This window comes from Polypterus senegalus, chromosome 1 (genome assembly GCF_016835505.1).
Source record: "Polypterus senegalus isolate Bchr_013 chromosome 1, ASM1683550v1, whole genome shotgun sequence".
Lineage (NCBI taxonomy): Eukaryota > Metazoa > Chordata > Cladistia > Polypteriformes > Polypteridae > Polypterus > Polypterus senegalus.
Genome location: NC_053154.1, coordinates 86,703,476 through 86,718,416, shown reverse-complemented (window position 1 = coordinate 86,718,416; position 14,941 = coordinate 86,703,476). Strand labels below are relative to the sequence as shown.

The following is a 14,941-nucleotide window of genomic DNA, read 5'->3' as shown; positions in this document are numbered from 1 at the left end:
ATTCAGGGCTCTGTAGGTTGATCATTTTCATTTCCATCAAACGATGTGGCATCCTTTCGTTCCTAACACATTACCCAGTCTATATCAGTATAGATATCCAGGAGGATTTCTTTTTCCCATTGAGATCTGATGTGTTTTCAAAGTGTTCCTTTAATTTTTTTGAGCAGTTTATAATATGAACCAACTGCCACTAGGAGGACGTGTTCGCAGCGCAACTCTCAAGTAATATGCACGTAGAGCACTCTCTGAAAACGAGAATGCTTTTATATATATTTTATTTTTGAATTGAAATAAGTTAATGAATTTTTTTATTATTTCTATGTACAATAAGAGGTTGGCCAAGAGTAGGTTATCTCTGGGAAAAGTTTATTCAAATCCGCACAATCCTGTCAAAACACTCTCTTAAAGCACAAAACAATTTTCGGCAAGGAAGTAACGCACTTCTGTAGAATGTAAATATTGCACACCTTTTTATATACTTGGTTGACCGCAGCTAAAAAACTTCTGGACAGACACGGCCATGTGATTTTATCATTTGTTTTAATTTCTGCAAACAACCAATTAATTTTTAGGGTAGCTACTGAAGTATTTTTATTATATAAAATGAACACACCAACAAAACATCCACTTCAAAGTGGCAAAGTGTCTATTTAAAATTGTTTAAGAGAATATGCCTTATGCATTTGAAGCTTATGACAACAAACACAATAAAATTAATCTATTTATCATAAATAACTGCATACATCGTTCAAAAAAAAAAAAAAAATTAGAGGCTCCACAAAAAAACAAATTGCCAATTATCATATAGCAGAGTCTTTTCAGATGCTTTTCATCCATCAGACAACATTCGATAACACAAACTACTGATCACAATTACTATTATTACTAAGACTGTTAGTAGGTTATATCTACAGTTGAATATTAGGAGTTGAATATAGACATTTTTTATCATAAACTAGAACAAAAAATAAAATTACCTGTAGAATATCAGTAAACTAATTATATCGTAACAGAAAAAAAGTTGTTATTAAATTATGCAACCATACCGACTTATAGGGAGAAGTGAACATGTCTTTAAGTGGGAATGTCTGAGAGTCAGGAAGAACAGAGACCCTTCTCCAGTTTGTGCTGCAATTGTGGCCTGCCCACCTGTAAACGCATTGTGCCATGTCTTCAATATTTCTGCACAATCAAATATTTACGTACACTTTAAAATTCAATATATTTTGCTGTGTAAAATTAAACTCTTACAGATACAACTGGCTTTATTTGCAAATTCAACAACTACAAGTTTTTTTTTTTGTTTTTTTTTTAATAGGACATTTGATGTTTTGTTTCACCCAGGTTATCCATGTAAAATCTTTTTTTTTTTCTTTTCTAAGACACATTGGAACCCTGAGCATAGTACCTAGCATGAGTGCCATAAATTTCAAATTCAGCCTTTTGTTGGAACAGAATGTTTTCTTCAAATCTTGTATTTCTAAAACATGCCTCAGATGATATAAAAGATTCTGAAGGAAAGGTAATACAGTTTTAAGGTAGGCATAGAGGATAGAATTTTGACAAGAGGAAGAAAGATATTGTAAAATGGACTGCTTGAACAATTTATTGAACCCTGTAGTTAAAGTGCAAAAGCTTCAAAACTAAAGAAGATAATGGGACAAGTAACATTATAGCAAACAGAACAGGCTTGATGGCCTGAAAAGCCTCCGCATGTTTGTCAAACATTTGTTCTTCTTTTATTAGTTGTGTTTATCCATATTGGCCATTTGACCCCTGAATTCCCATCCTGCACCTTCCTTAGTTTTAGGCAGGGCTGTGGAGTCGGAGTCGAGGAGTCGGAGACAATTTTGGGTACCTGGAGTCAGAGTCGGCAAAAAGTTAACCGACTCCGACTCCTACTAAATTTAAATGGGAATTAAAAAAGTAAGTTGAAATGTCCCAATTCACAAACAGTCATAATGAACTACTTCTCTGCTGTAAGAATAAAGCCCAATGCATGCAGTGCATAATGTTACCACAAAACGAACATGTCAAGTAACCATGAAGCATGCTTTTCATTAACTGTATGCGTCACTATATGGGATGTAATGCACAGGTAAGGTGCAGCACCGCTTTCCATCGTGTCGTGTTCCACTGTTACAGGGAACTGTGAACCTAGCCTAAAGCCCCCCATACATTTACAGATGCACTGCCGATTTTTCGGCCGTTCAACGAGTCATCATGCGTCAAACACCTGAAAAATCATCTGGTGTGTTCTCAGCTCCGTCGGCTCCCCTTCGCTATGCGCTAGTGAAGGGGGCCGTAGGAGCCGAGAACACAGATCTCCCTACCTGTCTCCAGCAGAGGCTCGTTCTGCTGATCAGCTGGCCGGTGAGTGACACAATGCACTAAACTTCCGGCTGGCTGACAGAGGAGACAGCCACTGCAGCAGACAGAGGCATCACATTACTTTGGATGGGGGCGGTGGTCGAGATTTTCGGCAAGCTGAATCTGCCCGTCCATGTGGACACCCGCAATCTGCGGCTGCCAATCAATTGTGTTTGTTTTTAATCTGGCATTATAGTAGAGTGTTGGCTTCCTAGCCAGTAGTTCTGTGGTGAAATGACATGTATGTTGCCTTCCTTTCCTTCAATGGATGTAGAAAATACATTAGCATAATATATACATACAGAGGAGTTGGAGTCAGAAAATTTAGAAATTGAGGAGTCGGAGCATTTATCTACCGACTCCACAGCCCTGGTTTTAGGCATCCTTAAAGCTAAGGCCACTTGTTTGGTCACCTGTCATCAGCATTAATTACCCCTTAATCATTATGCACCCTATCATCTAGTCACTTGGACTTACTTTTCCACAAAAATCCTTTGTCTTAACTGTATACTGGTGCTCACCTCTACTTAGATACCACTCAGCCATGTGATGATCTTCAATTTTTTATTAATCTGCTTTATCCAGCTTTTGTCGTTTTGGCACAAAACACATTTCCCCCCCCCCACTACTAAACAATGTTGATAAGTTAAAAGCAACATACATATTGCTTCTGGTTTTCTAATCAATGTTTGATTTGTCACTTTTCATTCTTTGAAATCTTGCAATAAATTATTTGCTAATATATACACATTTACAATAAATCTGTTAAGGTCATTTTCTTTGTTCAACATTAAAATGCTATTAAATATTTTCTGTTAGATTGTAACATTAATTAAATACATAAAAAAATAAAAACTTAAAGTAAAAATGGGCCTTTCATGCCAGAAAATATTTAAAAACTGTACCCACCATTTATTTTGTTTATGTTTCCTTGGATTTCCACCTGCGTTAAGTATTCCTCATAAATATCTTTTTCTTCACAAAATTGTATGTTAATCTGTTAAAAAGAAATAAACTATTACTAAACAGTATGAATTCACAAATGGAAAAAAAAATTAAGAACACCTGTCTTTTGCTTTAAATTTAACTTTCTGAAGCATAATCAGAAATCTCCATCAAGAGAATTTGAGCAAATTTAGTGTCAAATAGCCATAAAACACATGACCGGAGTAGGAAAAGTTAATCATTTGAGTCACAATTACAGAGCAAAAGAAAAAAAAATGTAAAAATGTTTTTTTACTCATATGGAAAGAATTATTTTCAGTTTCTCAGCTACTCTTAATTATTAAACAAACGTTCTAAAGTACAAAGGGTAATTTCTGTCTTGTGGCTTCTGTTCTGCTCTAAATTGTTGCTTGTCAAACTCCAGAAATAATTGCTACAATGCCAAGAACAAGCACGATATTTAAGGCATGATCAAACTTTCTTATAATAAGGCCTGTATACTGATGATTTATATCAAACCACTTTACAAAAAGTATACTCTGAGGCACTGAAGTTAGAACTGGATGTGGCTCACTCATTAGTTTTGTGTTTATGAAATACAGTACTATAGTGCTATGTACATGTCATACTTTTCTCAACAATAAAAAAAAAAAAATCTTGAAAATTTACACCATATTTTATTGTTTAACAGTCCCCCACTTAACACTGCTTTGACTAAACATGCTTGTATTTTCATTGTAGCATTCAATGGTCACCTTCATTTTACTTTGCAAAGGGCTAGAAGAGTTTTCACAGGTATATTCACCCAAGTTTGTTTATAAACATTACTAATAAGTGCAAACCATGATCATAGATGTATGAAAAATTTACAATATAAGTGAAACAAGTAAAACACATTCCGTTTTAATTAAGGTGTGTGTATAAACATCAATTTAATACAAATTATACGTCATCTAAAAATGATCAGTTTTTGTATTAGATTAACCTAAATTCTCTAAATGACCCGGGTTCGCTTCCCGGGTCTTCCATGCATGGAGTTTGCATGTTCTCCCCGTGTCGGCATGGGTTTCCTACGGGTGCTCCGGTTTCCTCCCACTGTCCAAAGACATGCAGGCTAGGTGGATTGGCGATTCTAAATTGGCCCTAGTGTGTGCTTGGTGTGTGGCTGTGTTTGTCTGTGTCCTGCGGTGGGATGGCACCCTGCCCGAGATTGGTTCCTGCCTTGTACCCTGTGTTGGCTGGGATTGGCTCGAGCAGACCCCCGTGACCCTGTATTCGGATTCAGCGGGTTGGAAAATGGATGGATGGATGGATAAATTCTCTAAAGCCTAATGGTCATGCGAAAAACAGCTGACGGAAGAAGAGAGGAAGCAGGCCGCTAAGGTGGAGAAAAGAGGAACTACTCAGGAAGCAGTAAGCGCATCAACCTCTGAGCAAACAAATGCTAAGCGTACAGAGAAAGACTGTGAAAGCTCTGAATGCTAAAGTCAAGTGTATTCACTGCATGTTGAGGCCAGAAGTCCACGTGACCGTCATCATCAAGTCCTTCCATGAGACACCCTGAATACAATGAAGACTGATCATATATGTTGGGTAGAATACCTAGAGGGGGCTGGGCAGTCTCATGGCCTGGAACCCCTGAAGATTTTATTTTTTCTCCAGCCGTCTGGAGTTTTTTTTTGTTTTCTCTGTCCTTCCTTACCAACGGACCTGACTTTTATTCTATGTTAATTAGTGTTCTCTTATTTTAAATTCTTACTTTGTTTTTTTTTCTCTTTCTTCATCATGTAAAGCACTTTGAGCTACATTATTTGTATGAAAATATGCTATATAAATAAATGTTGTTGTTGTGCAGTGTGCTGTTACTAGTCTAGTTATTAAATATTACTAAATCATTACAAAAAACAACAACTAATGACCAGTGGGGTTAATTTTATTGCAAACAGTATTGGAAATTAAACTTATGAAATAAGGAAAAAAATACTGTTACCCCGATCTTCTAAGCACTTCTATTTTACTTAATTTGTTTATTTCTTTAGTATACTGCTCTTTGTTTACTTTTGTGAGTTTTTATTTTTCTTTTTATCTAAATTTCTCCCTCTATTCACCTGTGCCAGAAAGTGTTTTCTTGGGGTTTATAATACACCACACACTGACACAAATCTTAGAAGTACAGATGGGATTCTTAAACGAGAACACACATTTGGGTACAACTCCATGAAAATGTTGTAGAGATACCAGAGAAATATGCACCTAAAAGGGTAAATACACAGGGTTTCTACCTAAAAACTCATTCCTGATTGTCAATAGTATGTGCATTTTAAACAACCAGAGTTGTAGTATCCCATTTCTTCTAGACAAAAAAAGTAAAATAACAATGAAAAGAAAAAGAAACTGAAGGAAGACTTGGCACTGGCACAAAATAGAAACGTAAAATTGCTGTTATCAATTTAAGAGCTCAGTAACACAACTTAAGCATTGCTTAATGATTAATGTATACAAGGGGGAGTCAAGCTAAAGTTAGAAAATGGGATTTATTAGAAAATGGAACGAACCAAAAACAAAGCTGATACTTTCATCTCTTAATGTAGTCCCCACCCTTCTCAATGCCTTGCGCCACCTGCTTGGAAGTGCCTGGATTCTGGCAGAATAAAAGGTTTTGTCTTGTCCTCGCAATCACTTGTGCCCCAGAGTTATTGTCAAATACTTCATGCCGAGGAGTACTACAGTCAGTAGTGCAAGTTATTGTGACCCCCTGGAGACCAATGTGAAGCCTGCTATTCGATCCAAGCAGCGGGGATTGCTGTCTCAAGGAGTCCTTTTACTGCAAGACAATGCCTGCCCACATACTGCTAAAAACACCAAGGCTCGTCTGGAGAAACTGAAGTTTGAGGTATTGCTACATCCCCTTTATTCGCCAGATTTGGCACCGTGTGATTTCCACCTTTTTGGGCCGTTAAACATCTGGGTTGTCGTCGATTTAAAACACAGATGATGATGTGAAGAAAGTGGTGCACGAGTGATTGAGAGGACAAGACAAAAACCTTTTATTCTGCTGGAATCCAGGGGCTTTCAAGCAGGTGGTGCAAGTGCATTGAGAAGGATGGAGACTAAATTGAGAAATGACTGTATCAGTTTTGTGAATGTTCATTCCAGTTTCTGATAAATCCCATTTTCTAACTTTATTTGACTGCCGCTCATATATTGTAACAAGCATGGTGAAGAAGGAAAGAGGCACGCGTGCACACACATATACAGCAGCATGTGCAAATTTGAGCCCATAGATGGCTGGGTGTATTTCCTGTTTAACATGTTTAACACTAAACCCTTCTGTGCCACTGTTGGAGAACATGGGAGATACTGCCCAAAAAAAAAATATATATATACTGCAAAAAGTCAAAAATAACCAATGTCTTGTCCCCTATGACCAATGACATGGGGTTATCACTGGAACATGTTTTAGTCTCACAACTGCCAACTTATGGTGGCCTTTTCAGAATCCAGATTCTCCACATTAAAATCAGCATGGTTGTCAGCTCCTAACACCTTATTCACTCCACTGCACCACAGCTAATCTATCCTATTTCTTTCATCCAGGTCGCACTTTACAGTCATGCTGCTGTCATTTTGACTGCATGGCAGAGAAACATCAAGTAGAGCTTAAAGAAGCATTGTTGTCTACATATACACTACATGTTGAAATGCTGCACACTTTCAATTACATTCGGGTATGTCATGTTTGGCATTTACTTTTAAATAGTAATATTAACGTCTTAAACCTATTTATTTAGACTTGCAGCTAAATGTTTTCTCAGTGTTGTTAGGCACATTTAATCTTTCATTTGTATTGAGTACCAAAATCTGTATCTCCTGTGGCTCTTCATTTCGACTCACCAATTCTTTTCACCTCCTTCTCACTGGGTGTGGCAGCATACCATTTAGTATGAGTATGTCTTTTATGGTTCATGTGTTCACAAAATGTAGCTGCCATTTTTTTGGGCCACACATTGACTCGGACTCTATAGTTGTAAGTAAAAGCTGAAGAGACCACATACAACCAGCAGCAATGCTTTGTGAACTTTTGTCATATGAGAAGTGATATTTGCAAATGCCAAAGCATAATCTGCTCACTCAGACTGTATTTTTAGCATATGTAATGTGTCTTCTGCACACAAAAACACATTATTACATTTAACTAAAATGTTTTAGGAGACTTTTCATCCAGTGAAGGTTTATCCATCATAAATAGTGGCTTGCGGTTTGTCAGGCCATGTTAACGGGCACCATTGATCATTGCTATTTAAAGCACAGCCTCTACTTTAAATGCCACTTTCATTGAGCATTGGACTGGTTTACAAAAGTCATACTCAGTGAACTGCCTAATCGATCCCACTCACTTTTAAGCCATATTTACTCATGTTTGTCACCTATGTAGGTTTATAAAAAAGAAATTCATACCCTGTTCCTTGCACCGACAGCCTTTTCAGCTCTGGCTTGTTGGAGAACCTCTAGATAAACAGTTACCAAACAGTCATCAAGATTGAGGAGCATGGCACTAGGGTTGCGTAGTGCAATTCCTGTTTCTTCTGCAGACCCCTTTTCTACAGCCTTATTGATAGCAATCACAGCTGCATGCACTACAGACATCAAGACATTAAAAAAATAAAAACCAGCGTAATTTTGAGTTAATCTAAACAATTTTCTAGAAATATCTGCCAATGAATGACATGGAATTTAGTCGAAGATTATCAAATTCACTCACTTGCTGCTTCATCAACAGAAAGTTCATTGGCAAGGATTCCTCCAATTTTACTAAAAGCTGGCATCTGAATCCCATATTTGTCAAGTTCTCTCTTCATGTTATTTATTTCTTCCTCTGCCATAAAAAATAATGGTATAAGGCAGTATTGGAAAAAAACGTAAAACAAATTAGCACTGAATATAAATCATTATTTTACCTGTAAATTTCACTTTGCCACAAAGGTCATGAATCTGAGGGGCCAAACCCAACCTAAATAGATACAAGCTGTGAAGAAGAAATCATTGTTAAGGCTGGTATGCCCAGGAAAGTCAATGACATTTTTTTTCTTTAGCATTAACTGGAAATTTAATGTTTAGAGCAAAACAACAAACAAAATAAAATACCCCTTTATGTAGTTTTCTCTCTTATTGATTCAACAGGCAATTTAAACCAACCTGAAAGCATGAATACAGTAGATGACTCGAGGCATGTTTTTCTTATCATATACATCTGTTGTTTCTGGATAAAATATCTGAAAAGAAACAATCTCAGTTTTAATCTTATGCAAAACTGTCCTAATATATAATGAAAATTTGTTTTAGTAGTATACCAATTATTTCTAAACAGCTCTGTTTGTCCCTCTTCATGTAGATGCATGGTGACACAGTCCTTTACCAACTTCTGCCAATTTATCCTTTTACTATTTTAAAAATCTTGCTAATCCAATTTCAGAAAGCATGCATACTTGATGGTACCAATTCTCAATTTTAATATGCAAAATTTTGTTAATTATGAATAACCATCTATACTTTATTTTAATCACAGTACAGTACTACTGTTGTCAAAGCATGATTAAAAATAAACTAAAATGATTGCTTATAATTGGTTATTACTATTTTTTGCACTTTGCATTCCATTTTAATTTCATATACATACAAAATGCTATATTAATATAATAAATGCCTATTCCCTTTTAAAAAGGAGTGTTAGATATTTTACTGGTGTTTAGCAAAATGTCCCACTCTAAAACACTTCACTTTATCATTAATGTGTTAAGAATTAAAAAAATATGGTAACAAATGTGAAAACATGGGGAAAAAATGCCACCCATTGTGTAAATCAAAAATCTGCATGATGTTAGTAGATGCAATTTCAGCAGAAAGATGGATGACATGTTGAAGATGAACAAAAATGAAAATAAGAAAAGCTTACCAAATTGAAAAAAACAGTTCATGCAACAATCAAGAGTACATCATTTTGGAATTATTATGTCATATCTGTAAAGTAAACTTAGGCCAGTAAAATACTTCATCAGGTAAACATTGATTGTATTATGAATGCATCTATTACCAAAATGAGATTGATATTAGATAAATACATATATGTATTTGACTGTGGAATGATGTCATCTTTGGGCCTAAAGCTTGAACTAGCTGCAATTGTAGCCATGACGGGCTATGCACTTACAACATATTCTAACAATGTACTTTACAAAATAGAAGAAATAATACAGAAGAATGTTTCAATAGACTTCAGATGATTAGAAGATAAAGTATGTATAGGATAATATATTTAATTTACTTATTTTATACACTTCCTTTCTGTCATTATACGATTTTCTTCTGCACGTTGAACAGTATATGAGATATCAATAACACAATCAGTTTCAAATATCAGGATCTAATAATCATTGTTAGTGTGTTGAATTGCAAAATAATTTTTCGGTGGGGTGGTCGGTCCAAATGGATCATTATACTTGGACAAACAGGCACTAGGATGTTATCATACAGATGCACATCCTCATGTCCAAAAACATTAGTCTGTGTATGCAGTTCAAATCAAACGGACAGTGATACCTATATATTCATGCATGAGATACATCAATAATAATATAACCCGCATTAAAAAGGTGGTTCTTGCCAAATTGGAAGTATAAAATGGCACAGTGTAGAGAAAAAGTCATATTATTTTGACTTTGCAAAGTTATTCTCGAGGTGCATAGTTAAAGTTAACAAGGTCACATAAATACATAGACTTAAAAAAATATTAGTTGTTGTATTTTAAATGTTGCATGCCATTAACTCCATGTCCAAGAACAAAAATATATGTGCTATACATACCGTAGGTAATCCAATCTCAGCCATTGCCTTGCGCCAGTAGTTAATGTTATCAGTATGCCGAAAATGTAGACCAGATACCTTAAAAATAAAATAGAAATTCAATTTTCTTTCTAATGCTTTATTTTAATATATTGTTTAAGTAGAAGTAAATAAGTCCAAGTACAAGTGAAAAATCATAATGACATTATGATTACAAGTAGCATTATGACAATATTACATAGAAAATAACTTTGCAAGTACTGGAAGAACTTTTTAGTGGATTAAATACAGAGTAAATTTAACAAAATAGGAATGAATGCAGGGAGTGGACAGCATCACTACCAAGTCAGCGAATGTACCATGCTGTATGCAGATAACATCCAGAAACCACATTAAAAAAACGGTCATCTGTTTTCAGGCAAAACTAATTTAGGATTGAAAAAGTGAAAAAGCACAATAACATACTTTTTACAAGTCAGCATGTAATAACAATGTCTGATGCAATGCTAAGTATTGTTCATGAAATGTACAACATGGAAACAAAATTGTACACTGGTGACAAAATAATGTAAGATATTTAGCAGCTTGCTCTGATGGCTTGAACATTCTAGTAATACTCCTGCCTCAAACTTACAAGCATTTTATTTTATTCCAAACAGATCTTGCCATATGCAGTCACAGAGAAGAATCTCATATTAAAAATAAAAAGAATGAGGGCTGCAACTGCCAGTGTCTCCACCGGCTGAGCGAGCAATGAGTGAGCCAGGGAGATGAAGTGGGAGATGTGCTGGGCTTGTCAGATGGAACAATGACCCAATGACTGTGATGGCTTTCTTGTTTTAAACTCTCGATTTTAAACTCACGGACTGTCACTGTTTTAACAGATTAATTAATTTATTTATTGAATGTTTGAGCACTGCAATTTTGGGTACTGTTTGTATTTGTTCCAAATAAAAGCACTGTAACACTTTTTCACATACCCCTTGCTATGTATTCTCATTTGCATGGCTCATCTTGAGAACATTCTCGATAGTGGTGTGTTTAAGAGGCACCCAGAACGAACCGAAAGTGTGGAGTCAACCAGCATTAGAGTTAAAGATTCACTCTGAACATTGTAGTCTCTTGTTCCATCTTTCGGCTCCAGACTGGCAACTGTTAAAATGAATATACTTACTTCCTTTAACTTCATGAGTACCATGTGTCCCTATCTACCCTAATGATAAATACTTATTACAAATAAATATCTCTTTCAACAGGGTAAGTTGTGTGGGTGGGATGGATGGTCTTGTCACAGTTCATTGTTATCACTTTTTCTTATGACTTTTAAATAAAATAGGCCCTTTGTATCTATGGGTTCTGCCTAAGTGGATACAACTAATTGCAGTTAGAACATATTCGGTGGGGGGTCCTTCTGAAGGTTATTAAAAGTAAAACAAAATTAGCTGTGCAAGAAGCACTATGCTGAATCTTCACAAATTAAGTTATGCGTAGACATACTGTGCAGAATGCTGGCTCAGGGGAGGGCTGGTGGGATAGAGTCAGGTAGATGTGCTGGGCCTCTGTTCCTGCCCTCTGAGGCTCAGTAATGAGTGGTTGCAAGTGATTGAAGTTGGGACTCACTAAACCATCCAATTGGTAGTAGCAATGGGTGGTGTGCACCAAGTGCAGGGACTTAATGTAACCTCAAATGCTATGAGACAGTGTATAGTGCTCTCTCTCAATGGGGAAAATAAAAATTTTAGGTCTTTTGAAAAGTGACTTTTTGCCTGCTGAAGTGGGCCATAATGTTGGTAAGCACAAATCAACCATTTGCACAATAAAGCAGAAAGAAGCTGAAATTCGTGGAAGTGGTAGTGTTGCTAGTGCTATTATAAGTAATCTAGAGTTGATTTGACATATACAGGAGGATGTGCGTAGGTTATATATAAATATTGTATCACACCATTAGACCTTCACAAAGCCATCATCAGACCTTTAAAAAGTCCTTGGAACTAATCCCCAACAGATACCAATGGATGACTGTATTATTTCATGAAATAAAAGTTGATAAGGCCTGTATATTAGGCTTCTACTTTAACAAATTCACAAGACTGAAGTAACACTAAATAATTAAGGCTTTGTAAGCCTATTACCTTAAAGCGTGCTTGCTCATAGTCATAGATTTTCTTGACTGGAACAACATCTGGAGCAAAGTAATTCCCCAGTTTTGCCAGTAAAACTCCGTTCCTAAGACCTTCCTCTAGCTCTGTTGGGGCTGGAAGTTCTTCATTTAAACATGCTTCCATCCACCTGGAAGGCAAAAATGTTAAAATAGACAGCAAACATTACAACGTGCAAAAGTAATAAACAGACTTCAAAGTTTAAAGTATGTTTTATTGGATTACAAGTGCAGATCTTCACTTCTTAGGAAATAATTGAAGGCAAAGACAAACAATACACTGTTCTATATTTTTATTAGTTTTGTGCATTATTTAATTTCTGTGTGTCTATGTTTGTTCTGTTATCTTTTTGTATTTTTGGATGGTTCCCCAAGAGGCAGAACCACCTGTCCATCTCCAATAAGGGACTGCCAAAGGCTGAGAAAAGAATCAACCTCAAGGATGAGTTCTAATATTGTTTACTGTGCTTTTTATGGATTCCAAGCCAAATGTTGACAGACTCTTCCTCTTGTAGAGATTCTGTTAATGCTACAGTTTTTGTAATTTACACTAAATTACTCAAAAATTCGTGACAGCTTTGTGACGACAGCATGTGGTGAGGATTGGATGCTTTATTACGCATATGTATATATGGGTACAACTTTGGCCTGGCTCCAGGGGGTTATTTAGCTGGGCCAAGTCCCAGGCCTACAGCCAGGCAAAAAAAAAAAAAAAAATGTGTGTATATATATATATATATATATATATATATGTGTGTATACATACATACAGTGGTGTGAAAAACTATTTGCCCCCTTCCTGATTTCTTATTCTTTTACATGTTTGTCACACAAAATGTTTCTGATCATCAAACACATTTAACCATTAGTCAAATATAACACAAGTAAACACAAAATGCAATTTTTAAATGATGGTTTTATTATTTAGGGAGAAAAAATCCAAACCTACATGGCCCTGTGTGAAAAAGTAATTGCCCCTTGTTAAAAATAACCTAACTGTGGTGTATCACACCCGAGTTCAATTTCCGTAGCCACCCCAGGCCTGATTACTGCCACACCTGTTTCAATCAAGAAATCACTTAAATAGGAGCTGCCTGACACAGAGAAGTAGACCAAAAGCACCTCAAACGCTAGACATCATGCCAAGATTCAAAGAAATTCAGGAACAAATGAGAACAGAAGTAATTGAGATCTATCAGTCTGGTAAAGGTTATAAAGCCATTTCTAAAGCTTTGGGACTCCAGCGAACCACAGTGAGAGCCATTATCCACAAATGGCAAAAACATGGAACAGTGGTGAACCTTCCCAGGAGTGGCGGCCGACCAAAATTACCCCAAGAGCGCAGAGACGACTCATCCAAGAGGTCACAAAAGACCCCAGGACAATGTCTAAAGAACTGCAGGCCTCACTTGCCTCAATTAAGGTCAGTGTTCACGACTCCACCATAAGAAAGAGACTGGGCATAAACGGCCTGCATGTCAGATTTCCAAGACGCAAACCACTGTTAAGCAAAAAGAACATTAGGGCTCGTCTCAATTTTGCTAAGAAACATCTCAATGATTGCCAAGACTTTTGGGAAAATACCTTGTGGACTGATGAGACAAAAGTTGAACTTTTTGGAAGGCAAATGTCCCGTTGCATCTGGTGTAAAAGGAACACAGCATTTCAGAAAAGAACATCATACCAACAGTAAAATATGGTGGTGGTAGTGTGATGGTCTGGGGTTGTTTTGCTGCTTCAGGACCTGGAAGGCTTGCTGTGATAGATGGAACCATGAATTCTACTGTCTACCAAAAAATCCTGAAGGAGAATGTCTGGCCATCTGTTCGTCAACTCAAGCTGAAGCGATCTTGGGTGCTGCAACAGGACAATGACCCAAAACACACCAGCAAATCCATCTGGCTGAAGAAAAACAAAATGAAGACTTTGGAGTGGCCTAGTCAAAGTCCTGACCTGAATCCAATTGAGATGCTATGGCATGACCTTAAAAAGGCGGTTCATGGTAGAAAACCCTCAAATAAAGCTGAATTACAACAATTCTGCAAAGATGAGTGGGCCAAAATTCCTCCAGAGCTGTAAAAGACTCATTGCAAGTTATCATAAACGCTTGATTGCAGTTATTGCTGGTAAGGGTGGCCCAACCAGTTATTAGGTTCAGGGGGCAATTACTTTTTCACACAGGGCCATGTAGGTTTGGATTTTTTTTTTTCTCCCTAAATAATAAAAACCATCATTTAAAAACTGCATTTTGTGTTTACTTGTGTTATATTTGACTAAAGGTTAAATGTGTTTGATGATCAGAAACATTTTGTGTGACAAACATGCAAAAGAATAAGAAATCAGGAAGGGGCAAATAGTTTTTCACACCACTGTGTGTGTGTGTATATATATATATATATATATATATATATATATATATATATATATATATATATATATATATATATATATATATATATATATATATATATATATAGTTGATTACCCAGTGGCTTCGATCATTGAGTGCAAGGGGAAAAAAATAAAATGTAGTACAGTAATCCCCCGCTATATCACGCTTTGACTTTCGCGGCTTCACTCTATCGCGGATTTTAAATGTAAGCATATCTAAATATATATCCCAGATTT

At 36.3% G+C, this 14,941-nt stretch overlaps 1 protein-coding gene across 1 annotated transcript in view; it reads right to left on the bottom strand.

Moving 5' to 3' along the window:
- iqgap3 (IQ motif containing GTPase activating protein 3) overlaps nucleotides 1-14,941 on the bottom strand; it is a 109,953-nt gene that overhangs the window by 73,683 nt on the left and 21,329 nt on the right. The window contains exons 3-9 of the mRNA XM_039752797.1: nucleotides 12,288-12,444; nucleotides 10,177-10,254; nucleotides 8,512-8,588; nucleotides 8,274-8,341; nucleotides 8,078-8,191; nucleotides 7,774-7,952; nucleotides 3,280-3,367 (exon numbers count right to left, since the gene is read on the bottom strand). Of these exons, the coding sequence (XP_039608731.1) occupies nucleotides 3,280-3,367; nucleotides 7,774-7,952; nucleotides 8,078-8,191; nucleotides 8,274-8,341; nucleotides 8,512-8,588; nucleotides 10,177-10,254; nucleotides 12,288-12,444 (761 nt within the window). The remainder of the gene's footprint in view (nucleotides 1-3,279; nucleotides 3,368-7,773; nucleotides 7,953-8,077; nucleotides 8,192-8,273; nucleotides 8,342-8,511; nucleotides 8,589-10,176; nucleotides 10,255-12,287; nucleotides 12,445-14,941) is intronic.